At 43.2% G+C, this 12,437-nt stretch overlaps 1 protein-coding gene across 1 annotated transcript in view; it reads right to left on the reverse strand.

Annotated features, from left to right (window-relative positions):
• rab3gap1 (RAB3 GTPase activating protein subunit 1) overlaps positions 1-12,437 on the reverse strand; it is an 86,153-nt gene that overhangs the window by 66,371 nt on the left and 7,345 nt on the right. The window contains exons 6-10 of the mRNA XM_083777143.1: positions 11,997-12,116; positions 7,684-7,849; positions 6,449-6,548; positions 3,521-3,602; positions 3,305-3,373 (exon numbers count right to left, since the gene is read on the reverse strand). Coding sequence (XP_083633269.1) covers positions 3,305-3,373; positions 3,521-3,602; positions 6,449-6,548; positions 7,684-7,849; positions 11,997-12,116 — 537 coding nt within the window. The remainder of the gene's footprint in view (positions 1-3,304; positions 3,374-3,520; positions 3,603-6,448; positions 6,549-7,683; positions 7,850-11,996; positions 12,117-12,437) is intronic.

The following is a 12,437-nucleotide window of genomic DNA, read 5'->3' on the forward strand; positions in this document are numbered from 1 at the left end:
TGCCGGGTCACACACAGAGAACACATATGGTCAGATCACACCAGAGGAGAGAGAGGGCCTGTTGCAGTGCCTCGCCTACACCGGTCAAGGTTACAGGACACACAGGCATGGGCCAACTCACCCATTTCCACCGAGACCGATTCTACAAAATGTCTTCTAGATCATGACAGTTTTCTGAAAGATCCTATGTTTCTATGTCAGTCGTTTTCATGTCAAGGACCCCCAATACAGTATGTAATTGGCCACCGACCCCCATCTGAAAATATGTTGTTCCAGTGACCTCCAAGAAGCAAATAAGGTTATTCCAGGAACCCCTCAGAAGCAAAGATTTGAGTTAAAAAACGTCTGCTCTGAAAGAATATATATTCAAAGATTTGCGCCACATTTTCACGATTTCTCAAAAATAGCAGACCTACAAGTTCTATGAGCTTGTAGATCTGCTATTTTTTAAACCATATCCCCAAAATGCAGCTCCTGCTTTTCTGTCTGTAACAAAAAGCTTGTCACTTGTCAAGTGGGCATTTCATTAAAAAATTAAATTAAATTAAGATAAAGAAAGAGAGAATATCTCTGCTAAATTCATTAAACTACGGTATATGTTTGATATCTGCATGTAAGTGATGCTTCGCTCCTGTACCACAGACTGTATACACTGTTCCTATCTGACGCTATTTATATCTGCTGCAATGTCGGCTCTACCTGCAGATAAAGCATGTGGTCGCTGTCGTTGGGTGGAAACCATGTATGTCCAAAACCAGTATTTTTTTTCCGGGAAATGGAAACCTGTATCCATCCAATGTAGTGGTTAAAGGTATATTCAGTGATTTCACTTAATTCAAATATCACTTTTTTTTTTGTTTTGTTGTGATAATCCTCCCTACTATAGTGAGCGCTGACCCCAGTTAACCCCTGGAGGTCATAAAAGCTTAAGGTTTCGTTTTTGGCTAGGTGTCCCAGCGCAGTAGTGCGACGCATTGTGAGCTTGTAGATCGGCTATTATCAGCATGCAACTAATTGTAAAATGACTTATACTGGATCTCACCTCCACTATAGTCCCTTCCTAATATTTTAATCTGGCTTTTATTTGTTGACGAAATCGTCAGTATATTTAGTCTTAGTTTTAGTCATCTTAGCTTAGTTTTCATTTAGTTGCCTTTAGTTTTTGTCAGTGGAAAAAGGTAATTTTAGTCGACGAAATTATTTAGAAGATTTTATTTTTTTCGACGTCGGGCCTAAATGTGTTAAGAAAAGATTTTGAGACAATGACATTCAGTACATTCTCAGTTATTCCCTTGTGAATAAACTGAAAAAGCAATACGAATTTGAATGATAAAAAAGATGTCAGTGATATGCTGCCTAATTATATTTCTATTCTGACACCTATTCTACCTTATAGACTGTATAAATGACATTGAGCCTTCTTCTTTAATTTGTTCCTTTGTCTATTCTTTACCTAATAATTATTTTCTTGAAACTGCAAAAAAAAAGACACGAAGTTGAAGTCAGAAGTTCTCTTTGTTCCATTTACGCGTTATCGATGCAGTTCAAATGAAATGCAGTTTTACCCTTTAAGAGTTTAATCCATTTTGGGCGGGAACCCCGTTTGGTGTTAGCATTACATTATACTTTAGCTATTGAAAATGTAGCAGATCTACAAACTCATAGCGCGCCACTGAGTGGCGCACTACGAGCTTGTAGGTCTGCTATTTTTGAAAAATCGAAGAACGACTGACATAGAAACATAGCTTTTTCAGAAAACTGTAGGATGTAGGATGTAGAAGACATTTTTAGAATCTGATCTCAGGTCAGAATGGGTTAAAAGAAGGCGGAGGCTTGTGTATACTGTATACACTGTATGTGTGTGCGTATGTATACATACAGTATGCATGTACATGTGTGCAATGCCTCTGGGCTTGAGCATAGGAGGAATTGGGAGTGGGAGTTAAGTTCAATTTGGAGCCTTGAGCTTTACAGGAAAAGATCCACAGATCCATCATCAATTTGTGCTTTTGGTGATTATAAAGTGACGATTTGAGATCGCCTCGGAGCAAAGAAATATATGTAGTAGTCTCGAAGGTTATAAATGGTAAAATGGTGCATTTATATAGATCGTGCATTACATTCACCCATTCACACACACAGTCACACACAGATGGCGGCGGAAACCAGCACATCGGGAGCAAATTGGGGTTCAGTGTCTTGCTCAAGGACACTTCGACATGTAGACAGGAGGAGGCGGGATTTGAACCGTCGACCCATGGATCATTGGACGACCTGCTCCACCTCCTGAGCCACAGTCGCCTTCTGTGTTTTTGAGTGGTGCAACCACTCCAAGGAACAGCAATGTCCGTGTTCACCTATGTGTTCACCTATGTGTTGGTTAATGAGCATTGAGCACCAGCATGTACCAGTAGGGGCCAGTAGGGGCGCTGTAGTAACGTTAGCCTAGCACAGCAACACACACATGAATGGGGTCCTTGACATGAAAATGTTTGAGATAGACATAGAAACATGATGATGTTTTTCAGAAAACTGTCAGGATTTTGGAAGACATTAGAATCTAGTGTCAGGTCTAAATGGCTAACCCATTCTGGGCGGGAACCCCTTTTGGTGTTTTAACAATTTAACTAAGCTTTATGTTATACTTTAGCTATTGAAAAATAGCAGATTGAAAAATAGCAGATTAGGGGCACGGTGGCACAGTTGGTAGTGCTGTCGCCTCACAGCTAGAAGGTCCTGGGTTCGATTCCCGCTGGGGACGCTGTGGGCACTGGCAGCGTGTTCCCTCCTCCGCGTCATCAGTGCCCATACCCGAGGCGGGGGTTGGCGATAGGGCCTTTCTGTGTGGAGTTTGCATGTTCTCCCCGTGTCCCCTAGGGTAGATACCCTCACAAAAACATGCCGTAATCCTGGTCTCTAAAACTACCTCCCCCTGGCGCCTGATGGAGGGGAAAGGAACTGGTCGGAATAACGTGTCCCTTCCACGCGCTACGTCCGGCCGGGGAAATTCCCCTCTGTCAGGTGAAAAGAAGCAGCTTGGACTCCTCATGCATAGAAGGAGGCATGAGGTCAGTCCGCTGCTCCCCCAGGTTGGCAGGGGAAGTGTAGCGCCAAGGATTACATTAGATAATTGGCACTGGGTGAAAAGAAAACTGGGTTACAAAATCGTGGTATAAAAATAAAAATAAATAAAAATAGCAGATCTATATAGGTCTAATAGGTCTGCAATTTTCTTTAATGGTGAAAATGCGGCACAAATCTTTGAATATATACTTTCAGGCTTGGAAGCATGATTCACACTCACGAGTACACGTCGTTATCCACCACGATGCCTTCTGTCAGGTGAGGCCAGGTGGTGGCCAGGTGGAGCTCACTGTGAAGAAAAAGGTGTTAAAAACACAAAACGGATGACGTGAGAATTCACAAAACACCTCACGGTATCAAGAAAGAAGACTTGCAAACGACTGGCGCATAATGACATACATTGTGAAGAACACGACGCCACATGCTGAGCGTTTACCTGACTGGGTCCTCGCAGGCGCCAAACGGAAGCTTGCCGAACTCCACCCCTCCCACCTCTCCACCGAGAAGAGCGTCAAAGTCTGTTGAAGCAAGTATTATTTAAAATGTACTTTTTTCCTCATCATCATCTTGGGCTAAACTTCAAGTATAACCAAAAGGAAAAGTCTAGGGATGTCAAGTCAAATGATAACACAGTGCCGTCGCTACCTATACGCGCAATAGAGGGTATGCGTGTGACATCATCATCAAACCAGGAAGTTATGCAGGAACACCTACTGAGTGGCAAAAAACTACTTCCTGGCCTCGACAGCCCATTCATCCACACAGAAAGGTCCTATCTGATGTTAAACTCACTTTGCATGTTGCTTTGCCACTTGATGTGCCACTCACATATGGTATCGTAACAACTCTATAGTCTTGATTGATATTATCCACTTGAACCCATTTTGGACTGAGGTCGATAAAAAAAGGCTTCTAAATCCTAAAAAAAAATCTGAAAAACCCATGTTTCTATGTCAGTTGTGCTCAACCTTTTTCAGAATGATATCTATTGGGCTACGGACCCACATCTCAAAATATGTAGTTCCAGGGACCCTCCAGAAGCAAATACTTAATATAATATATTTAAATAGCAGACCTACAAGCTCGTAGCTTGTAGATCTGCTATTTCCGCCCAGAATGGGTTAACTCTGATGTCCCCATGTTGCACGTGCTATAATAGGCGCAACTTTGTTTTCCTACATCTACAAGCTGGTTGCGACATGTTGTGAGCTTGTATACGTGTATCATTTCTTTTTGACACATTTTATGCATACAGGTTAATTGGTAGCATAAAAACATAGAAGGCGACTGTGTGGCTCAGGAGGTAGAGCAGGTCGTCCAATTATCCATGGGTCGGCGGTTCGAATCCCGGCTCCTCCTGTCTACATGTCGAAGTGTCCTTGAGCAAGACACTGAACCCCAAATTGCTCCTGATGTGCTGGTTGGTACCTTGCATGGTTTCTGCCACAATCAGTGTATGAATGCGTGTGTGAATGGGTGAATGTAATGCACAATCTATGTAAAGCGCCTTGGATAAAGGCGCTATATAAATGTACCATTTACCATTTACAACCTTTGATAGTACTACATATATTTATTTGCTCCGAGGCGATCTCAAATCGTCACTTTGATGATGGATCTGTGGATCTTTTCCTGTAAAGCTCAAGGCTCCAAATTGACCTTCCCTCCCAATCCCAATTCCTCCTATGCTCAACCCCAGAGGCATTGCACACATGTAAATGCATACTGTATGTATACATACGCACACACATACAGTATTTACAGTAGAAACAAGCCTCCGCCTTCTCTATCAAACCCTCTTTACTTCGTTAAACCCCCCCCTGGGGAGCAGCAGCAACGCTCGGCTGTGGCAAGAAGCCACCAGTGGGATTTCCAGTTCAGAGAACAAGAGGAGCAAGGCGATTATATCAGTAACCACAAGACGTTAGTGCGAGCGATGCATAGCAAATGTTATGCTTGTAATGCCTGGGTTTACTGTACGCTCCGTCGCATGGCCAAAAATAGCAGCCCTCACTCCAGAGGCATGCGGTTTTGCGGATGCAACGCGCTGCGAGTGAGTACGGCGGCCGTTATCTTTACGACGCCGTCGCGAGGCGTGAGTGGGACTTTAAACGTCAACCGTTTCGGTGTGTTAACCCATTCAGGCCTAAGGCCGATTCTAAAAACGCCTCTAAATCCTGACCTAAGGTTTCTGAAAAATTCAAATATTGATATAGCAGAATCAAAATTTTTACATTTTTGAATACTGTACATACTGTACAGAACCCAAATATGGGTTCCCGGCCTGAGGGGGTAAGGTACAAATAGGGAACCCCGCCCAGAATGGGTTAAAGAACACAGAGTCCCGGTTAATTGCTGAAACAGCACATGAAGGCGACACTGCATTCCGTCTTTGCCGGTGGAAGGGTGCATCTCTCTAATCTCCACACAGTGGAGTGTTGGCAGAACCACACCGTGGCCTGCTGGGCCGTGCGGGCTGGTACCGAGCATGGTAACTTAGAAGTAGGATCCAACAGGAAGCACAGCACATCTCCAGAAATTCTACAGGTTGGCTGGTCAAAAATATACTGTACGTACAATGAAAAGGAAGGGATGTCCGCACACTGTTTCTCTGCTCCCAGGAAAATTATTTTAACGTTTCGACCCTTGTGGGTCATTGTCAGGTACGAGTACAAAACATCAAGAGGCGTATTTTCTAAAATGGGTAGTCCCAATACTTGATTCTGATTGGCTGGTTACCGTCACGTGACCGGTGTAAATTTCACAGACAACCCACACTTTATATAATTTCCAGCTGATTCCGCATCTCTGTAGCTGTACTGGGGAAGGGGAGCGCTTGATTGCCTTGAAAACCCATGCGGGCGTCTAAGCACCGCCCGGCTCATATGACTGTGAATGTGTGGCTCCAGGCGGCCCCGTAAAGACATCAAGCGCTATTCTCCCGTCGCATAGCCTACTTGCAGCAAAACAAGAAGTGATGTGGCTCGCTCTGGTGGCGCAAAGCGTAGCTACTTTTGTGAATGTAATAGTTTTATTAGGTTAATATTGCTATATGTTTGTAACCATTTTAGAAAAGCAATAAGCCACTCGAGGCCCCAGCTTACCGGGTATTTTACAATGGTTGTAAAATACCTCTCGTGCCTTATTGCTTTAATATACAACAGCATATGGGCAGGTCAACAAGGAACAAGCTCTGTTGCAGTTAACAGCACGGTACCTTACCTGGCGGTTGCCAGGTATGTTCAACAAGGAACCAGCTCTGTTGCAGTGAGGAAACAGCACGGTACCTTACCTGGCGGTTGCCAGGTATGTTCAACAAGGAACCAGCTCTGTTGCAGTGAGGAAACAGCACCAGGTATCTTACCTGGCGGTTGCTGTGGCCAGGAGTACTGCTGCCAGTCCTGGAGGACGTACGTAAAGCGGATGGCGATGTTGATGGGAGGCAGCGGGGTCAGGGGACAGCCCTGGGGATGGACACAACGAGAGAGAGAGAGAGAGAGAGAGAGAGAGAGAGAGAGAGAGAGAGACAGAGAGAGAGACAGACAGACAGACAGACAGAGGAGAGACAGAGAGAGAGACAGAGAGAGAGAACACACACATCGGTTTATCTTCATTGTCTTATGTAACGTACATGTTTTCTCATGCCAATATAGCTCCTGCCAATAAAGCTCCTTGAATTGAATTGCGAGAGAGAGAGAGAGAGAGAGAGAGAGAGAGAGAGAGAGAGACTTTGTATGTCAGTGGTTCTCAAAATCTTTCATGTCAAGGACCGGCAAAATGTATTTGAAACAAAAGCGAAAAATGAAATTAGCCCAATGTACAAGATCTTAGATCAGACATTTTTCCACAATGTCTAAACAAAATGTCAAACTACGCTTTCACATGATATTTTTTTTTGGGGGGGGGAATTATGAAACTATATACTGACAGTGAGAATTAGAGGCAAATTCTTGGTAGCGGGAACCGGTTTGTGTGACCGCTGCAACTAGGGGGATCAAAGTGCCCTCTGCGAAGGAGAAAAGAAAAACTCTACAACGTAGCTTGTAGATCTGCTATTTTCAATAGACTTTGTACACATTTTGAACTTGTGAAGTGCAATATGACTACTCTTACTTTTAGTACTTTAAGAAAGTACATTTTGATGCCAATACTTTTGCACTTTTACTCAAGTACATTTTCAATTCCGTACTTTAAATTGCAGTATTGGTACTTTAGTCAAAACAATCGAGTACTTCTTTCGGGTGCAGTACTTAGTTTAGACAGTTTTTGGTTTAGACTAGTCATTGGTTAGACCAGTCATTAGTCCTACAACTACAACCTATCACAAACCCTATAAACCTAACCTCCCACGGGGCAGCACACCTAAACCTAACCTTAACCCATGTCTAACCAATGACTAGTCTAAACTAAGTATGCACCCCTAACCTCCCACGGGGCAGCACACCTAAACCTAACCTTAACCCATGTCTAACCAATGACTAGTCTAAACTAAGTATGCACCCCCTTTTCCCACCACTGTTTACTCACTATCTTTGACTTGAAGATGTCCAGGAGACCAGACAGGTGGTTGTACTGGCTGGGCACCTTGTTTATACTCACTATCTTGGACTTGAAGATGTCCAGGAGGCCAGACAGGTGGTTGTACTGGCTGGGCACCTTGCGGAGGTGCACCATCTCGAAGTCCGAGCGCACGCCGGGGCCCTGGCACTCCCCCGCGTACATCCGCCTCCACTTCTGCTGGATCTGCACAAACATGGGCACCTGGCTGCGTTGCGCCAGGAGGCACCCGAGGGGGGCAGAGAGAGAGGGAGAGAGAAAGAGAAGGGGGCCATTAATAACCCATTTAGGCCCGACGTAGAAATAATTTAAAGAAAAAAGTCTTCTAAATCCTGACCGTTTTCTGAATTACCTCATGTTTCTATATCAGTGGTGCTCAATATTTCATGTCAAGGACCCCCAGAAATTATATATATTTGGTCGCCGACCCCCCATCTGAAAATATGTTGTTCCAGGGACCTTAGTTAAAAAAACGTTCGCTCTGAAAGAATATATATTCAAAGAGTTGTGCCGCATTTAAAAAAATAGCAGATCTACAAGCCCATTGTTGTAGCGTGTAGGTCTGCTATTTTTGAAAAATCGTGAAAATGTGGTGAAAATCTTTGAATATATATTTCAGAGCGAAAATGTTGGGGTCCCTGGAACTACATATTTTGAGATGGGGGTCCGTGGCCCAATAGAGATAATTCTGGGGGTCCTTGACGTGAAAAAGGTTGAGCACCACTGACATAGAAACATGGGTTTTTCAGAAAATAATTAGGATTTAGAAGCCTTTTTATATCGACCTCAGTCCAAAATGGGTTAATGTGTTCAGATGGGTGTTTTTTCTACAGCTACACAGTGCCACCGGGTGGACGACAGGGGGACTGCATGCGTCATGCAAATAAAAAAAGTGAAGTTCATATTAATGGTAAATAATGCATAATGATAAGCAGCACCAAACTCTCACTGTCCCCACAGCTCTGACACACGCATAAATATCACCCCCCTCGTTTCCCTTCCAGCAGAATTTAAAAACACAACATGTCTTGTCAAGAGAGGAGGTTAAAGGATTGTTTTTGTACCAAATGGAAAACAATTATTTGCATATTCACTACAGAAAAAAAACCCCTAACAATTGTATTATTTATTTATGCTCCAGTCTGACTCCCATGCTGTGTGTGAACTACAATACCCAGAAGCCTCGGGGGGTGATGAGGCCAGGTTGACCTTGGCGCGAGCGCGCGCGCACACACACACACACACGCACACGCACACACAGTCTGCCAGCAGTACTGTGCAGTTGCCATGGATACCTAAATGACCGAATGCAATGCGATGCCACTGTAAAGTGTTCTTTTTACCGCCCACCGGTTTTCTATTTTTGAAAAGGCGGCTTCGTGTAAATAATAAGTATGCAGGAGGAGAAACGGAGGCTTCATCGCTCGCTCCCCTAATCAACAATAACACTTTTCTTTCTAAGCAGTTCCGTGATTACTAAAAACCATAATCACTTCTACTGATAACTGGGGGGGAGATTTCAATCAGAGCCGCGGCGACACGATGATATACAGTAACATAGCACGGCACCGAGTGCCGCGCTATGAGCTTGTATAGGTCTGCTATTTTTGAAAAGTTGTGAAAATGTGGCACAAATCTTTGAATATGTTTCTTTCAGAGCGAACGTTTTTGCTTCTTGGGTGTAAGGTCCCTGGAACAACATATTTTCAGATGGGAGTCGGACGCCAATTTCATATATTTTTGGGGTCCTTGACATGAAAATGTTTGAGAACCACTGACCTACAAACATGGGGTTTTTCAGAAAACTGTCATGATTTAGAAGACACTTTCTAGAATCGGTCTCGGTCGAAATGGGTTAGGATGCATCTTCTCTGGACGTCTCTCTCTCTCTCTCTCTCTCTCTCTGTAATTATTAAGGCCGGCCCCTAATCAGCTCTTCTTGTTAATGAGTACAATAATTAAAACCAGACGCTGCCCAAAAGATCCAGTTGCTAATTTAGCATGATTACACTTCACCGTACTGCAGCGGCAGGGTGTTCACCATCAATACTGTTGCCAAGCACTGGGACGTGTCCAATAATACTTTCGGTTGGTTGATTGATTGATTACTTTGAGTTGGAAATGTAAAACTGCACATCGTGGTACATTAAGGTCTAAATTTACGGGTAAAAAATAACTACCAGGAGATTTTTTTTTAAATCAGTTAATAGCATAGCACAGGCAGACTCTTCACATACTAGAGCATGTCTGAAATCAACAGGTTAATATGAAATAAATGCTTAAACATGTAGCTAGGTGTAATGTTAATATGTTAGAGACCACAGAAGACATGTAAATATGAAATACATGCTTAAACATGTAGCTAGGTGTAATGTTAGAGACCACAGAAGACATGTAAATATGAAATACATGCTTAAACATGTAGCTAGGTGTAATGTTAGAGACCACAGAAGACATATAAATATGAAATACATGCTTAAACATGTAGCTAGGTGTAAAAGACATATCTCCAAAACTGGTGGGTCAAACTGAACAACCAATATGTCAATTTGAAGCTATGATTCCCTGCTTTCATATGACATGAAAAAACGAAAATTAAAAATCCAATGGCAGTCCCTCAGTCAAATTTAGCCACATTTGATGACATTTAGCCTCTCAGACCCAAAGTATTTTGCTGTCAATTGGATAGGATTTTGTCCACAATTCCATGCTGTATTGATGTTGATACATTAGGAGAGATAACAGGCAAACATTGATCAAAATAAAAATGATTCTACATTACCTACATTATCTAACCAAATGGACCCGTACAGGTCCATTTGGTTTCATTTTACGCTCTCAAGAGTTAAAGATCTAGAAGGGTCCATTTGGTTAATAATAATAATACCAACTCACTGGTTGAAAACCAACTGTTCTATATAAATAAACTGACATGCATTACAAGTACAGTGAGCAAGTAGCTCCACCGAGCCATCATGTCATGAAAACAGCCTTTAGTTAACGATAGAAGCCGATAATAATAATAGTCTTGGGACAATATGGGCACTAAATGAAGATGCATGACTGCTACGGCACAGTCACCAAGTATGGATTGTACTTTTGACCTTTTAGTTAGATAACGGCCTCTGTAACCAGCCACCCCTAATTGTGTGAATGTAAGCAGAAATCAGGCAATCCATAGTAACTTGACCCATAGAGACCTGAGATCAGATTCTAAAAATGTCTTCTACATCCCGACAGTTTTCTGAAAAAGCTGTGTTTCTATGTCAGTCATTCTTCGATGTTTCAAAAATAGCAGACCTACAAGCTCGTGCTATTTTTCAATAGCTAAACAGTTTTCTGAAAAACCTATGCTGCTATAATTATATCGTTGCTGTTGGTCAGAAACCTCTTATCTCCATATTCTTCTAACTTTGTTTTTCAGTAAATCAACGCCCTACTTGACAGCATCACACAAGACTATCCAAGGACAAATGTAGCAGATCAACAAGCTTGAAACGTGCTGCCAACACATTTTGAGCTATGCACAGCTGTGTGTGTGTGTGTGTGTGTGTGTGTGTGTGTGTGTGTGTGTGTGTGTGTGTGTGTGTGTGTGTGTGTGTGTGTGTGTGTGTGTGTGTGTGTGTGTGTGTGTGTGTGTGTGTGCGGATGAGAGCACGGAATGTGCCCAGAATGCACACACAGTTTTGTTTGTGTTGTTTGTGTGGTTTCCACACGACTGAGACAATATCTATCTAAAATGGCACAGATGGGTTCCCGGTTTGAATGGGTCTCCCCTACATACTGTGACTACTCTGTGGACACATGGTCGACTACATGTGACTCTTTCCATACAGGGAGCAAGACATGCTACTTACAGTAGATGCCATGGTTATTAGCCACGCTTTTTGCAGATCACAGTGAACATCATCACATTGAAGGGGACTTGGTGGTCTCTCTAACTGTACTATTTATGATTATTTGACTTTTTAATATTAGATCGTTGTTTTTAAAACTTCTAATTTCAATTTGAGAGTGTACAAATGGAACCGTAAACATCCATTTGATTCCATGTGTACACTCTCAGAGTTACGGACCTGTAAGGGTCCATTTGGAACCCCCTCAAGGAATACTGAGAGTCCCTGAACCACACTTTGAGAGAAACTATCCTTTTTTTGAGTGGTGCAACCACTCCAAGGAACAGCAATGTCCGTGTTCACCTATGTGACATTAATGTGTGTGTTAATGTGACTACGAGCAGCAGTATGACTATGAGTACCAGTAGGGGCGCTGTTGTGCCAGAAACAGAGAGAGAGGAGGGCGGGGGGGGGAGAGGGGAGTTGCACCACTCAGTTCACACGACTGGGGAGACTTACCAGCCGCTGTTGGCCAGTGAGATGGAGACAGAGCTCAGCAGCAGGTTGCATTTGGACTCGCTGATGATGGCCTCACAGTTTGCACCCGGGGAGATGATCAGAAACTCCCTGATACCATACCTGTCCAACCACAGACACACACAGACACAGAGACACACAGTTAAAGGGGAAATAGACAACATTCTGTTGCATGATAACATTCACTTTTCCCCAGTCTCATCTATTCAGTATTTTAGCCGTGACGTGAGCGCCCCCTCCTGAGATACTTCCGGGTCCTACTTTTGTGTCGCTTTTGTGTCCCCATAGAGTTATACTGTGATGCTCCGTCGGACTAAATCTGAGACGAAAACAACCACGAAAGTCTCATTTTACCGCTTTCCTCGCAAAAACAAAGCTGCGCTGCTTTCCCAAATCTGGCTGTGACAGGCCGTCTGCCCCACA

The sequence above is a fragment of the Protomyctophum parallelum genome (genome assembly GCF_964188405.1).
Source record: "Protomyctophum parallelum genome assembly, chromosome: 11".
Classification (NCBI taxonomy): Eukaryota; Metazoa; Chordata; class Actinopteri; order Myctophiformes; family Myctophidae; genus Protomyctophum; species Protomyctophum parallelum.